Source organism: Rhagoletis pomonella, unplaced genomic scaffold (genome assembly GCF_013731165.1).
Source record: "Rhagoletis pomonella isolate Grant_MI unplaced genomic scaffold, Rhpom_1.0 Rhpom_scaffold_00011, whole genome shotgun sequence".
Taxonomy (NCBI): Eukaryota; Metazoa; Arthropoda; class Insecta; order Diptera; family Tephritidae; genus Rhagoletis; species Rhagoletis pomonella.
Genome location: NW_023458565.1, coordinates 4,318,940 through 4,321,697, shown reverse-complemented (window position 1 = coordinate 4,321,697; position 2,758 = coordinate 4,318,940). Strand labels below are relative to the sequence as shown.

Sequence of the window (2,758 nt, the reverse complement as noted above, 5' to 3'; positions counted from 1 at the left end):
AATGCCTGCTCACAACCCATAATCAATAAAAGAGGCGAAATATTGGAGATTAGTGAAAACACTAGCGCCATTGTCGTATATCCGCAGCTGATCATATCAATATTACATCGTTATTCAGATTGGCATCGTTCTGGAGTGGAACACTCCGAAGTACTGGACATGTTATTCCTAAGTATTTTGGCGTTGACCAGCGAAAAACATCCACATCGAGATTTAAATTTATATCAATTGAGTGAAGCTGGTCTACTCAAGGAGCTACTCAATTTATGCAAAGTTTATGTGATTGAATCACCAAATCCGGTGTACATATCGGCAAGTGCAGCTGAATCATTTGTGGCCATATTGTCAGTTTTTGCTGGTTCGCCACCATCCACATCGCTAATGGATGAAATAATGAAATTGGCCTTACTTCTGCAAAAGCCCAGTGAATGTTACATCACACATGATAGATCGAAATTCTATTTTCTCTTAACATCACAGCCGCCAGTTAGAGAAAAATTATCAACGGTGTCCAGCTTTAATCGAGTCGCAACGCCATTTCGACGTAGATCTAAACGAGAGCGACCTGGCATCGCAGTCCCTATTGCAGTACCGACACCAGATGCGAATACAAATGCGAAGCAAAATGAGAAAATTAAGCGTTTACGGCGTTTGCATATATCAGCCGCCAGCTCACCTTTCAGACGCAATTTGCTTGAGCTCGAAGATAATTTGGAAAATGTCGCTGACTGTGGCAGATTAAACAAGAAAGCTTTACGCTTACTAAGCCCGTTAGATATCGAGAATTGGCGTACAAGATTCAAACACAGTTCGAATTGGAATATGCCGGCGAGTCCAGTAAAGAAATTACATACTTCGAATAATACTGAGAAATATTTATCTGTATCACCATGGTCTCCAAACAAAATTAGTCATAAACGCTTAAGATATGCTTGTTTTAGTCAAAGTGTAAACATGGATAATCCCAAGGTTAAAAAACGTGAAAAACACTTGGGGACAACGTCAATTACTAGCATTGATTTTGTTAGTTCGGATAAGGAAATCCTCGCCAGGCATAATTTAGGCCTATCTTCAGTGCCAGTCACTTCACAACAACGTCGAAGTAGACTACTGGTAAAAACTGATTTCTATAATTGGCATGGCATTATAGCCTTACAGGAGGGACTGCTAACGTTGTTGAAAAATTTTCTTTGTCTCTTGCCGGATAACGCAGTGGAAGAGGTAAAGTTAGGCACAGCAACGAATTACTAACCAGTTTTCATATTTAACGCTTTTGAATTTACAGGTTTTAAAGCACTACGTTAAAGTGGATATCATTTTAGTGTTATCCAATAATGGGAGCTGTGCTGTGCGTACCGCCATAATTAAATTATTAGCGGTACTTTTGAAGCGTCTACAACAAAGTGACATAGTTGCGCATGTGAAAAGCTTATATCCCCAGCACTTGGCAAATCAAATGTCTTTATATGCAACTGATATGCAGATGTTTGAAGCTTGTTTGGAATGGGTTACTGGCACATATAATAGTTCGTCAACAGTTCTGAGCTCCGACATGACTTTGCACCTGGTTGACCGTTTCGGAATCAATGCTCTTTTGTCAATTGTAATAAATATGGCTAACAATCAAAATAGCCATAAGGCAAAGGCCTTCAAAATTCTCAACAAAATGTTTAACACTGTACGTATTAAGGTATTTTTTTTTTATATTAAACTCACCTAGAGCTTTCTTTAACTTTTCAGGACACAGAACAGCAGCAACTTTTGATTGATGCCGGTTTGCTGCTTTGTTGCACTAAATCGCTTTTCAATCTATATTTAGGCTCAAACGTTGTAGATTCTTTGTTAGAAGAATCGATACTGGCGCTTTTAACGAAAATAGGAGAGAAGTCGTTGAAATCAGTTGGTCTCATCAAGGTTAGCACTAAGGAGTCGCGCATACAGAGCGCTTATAGTTGAGCCGGATGATGAACTTATAATCAAGCCGATGAGCACTCAAAGCTTATACTGTGTTTTGGTTTGTGTGTTGTTTAAACAAGCATCCTTGTTTTTCCTATGCGTTCGTATAAAAACTAGAAACCGTATGATGTTTACAAGCAAAATAGCACACTTGAGCGGTAATCGAATGTTAATCAAAGCAAATGATCAAATGTGTGCTAGCGAGAATGTAATCTCTTTCGAATTAACCTCAGTTTTCTTTTATCAGTGTGCTTTGTATCTAATCCCTCAGTTCTGCTTGCTGATAACATCCCCATCCTAAGCTTGCGTTCATATCTCGGTTCAGCTGTAAGCGGCCTGTGTGCGCGAGCACTTATATGTAAACTATGCCCTTATCCTAACCGTTTTCTTTAAAAATTCGAAATATCTTACGACTTTAGGTTGTTTGGGATATTTTAAACATGCTTACATTCCTACACGAAGGTGCAAGTGCCGTGGTTATCAAAAATTTACGTTCTGCGCAAGCGCGCTTACAATTAAAGTGGATAAGCATGTTTTTTGAGCCTGCAAATGAACCAACCACTTTTAAAGGTAAGCACCATAGAAAAAAATATACCTATGTCTTGATATCACCTACTTACTACTTGCACTTTACAGTTATTGTGCTGCCGAACTCTACGTTGTCTATTAACGAGACTAAAGAGAGACTGCGCTTACTCATAGATCGTTGTGCCCAGTTTTTCACCATTTGTGATACTAATTACACGTCTAGTGCTGCGGAGATAGAACTTTTCCAACTAATTGTTTCATATAGCATTTCCAC

General features: G+C 38.9%; 1 protein-coding gene across 1 annotated transcript in view; it reads left to right on the top strand.

Moving 5' to 3' along the window:
• The window catches only part of LOC118747108 (lysosomal-trafficking regulator), a 41,423-nt gene that overhangs the window by 24,025 nt on the left and 14,640 nt on the right, over positions 1 to 2,758 (top strand). Inside the window, exons 15-19 of the mRNA XM_036481099.1 lie at positions 2 to 1,221; positions 1,286 to 1,678; positions 1,741 to 1,914; positions 2,376 to 2,526; positions 2,593 to 2,717. Coding sequence (XP_036336992.1) covers positions 2 to 1,221; positions 1,286 to 1,678; positions 1,741 to 1,914; positions 2,376 to 2,526; positions 2,593 to 2,717 — 2,063 coding nt within the window. The remainder of the gene's footprint in view (position 1; positions 1,222 to 1,285; positions 1,679 to 1,740; positions 1,915 to 2,375; positions 2,527 to 2,592; positions 2,718 to 2,758) is intronic.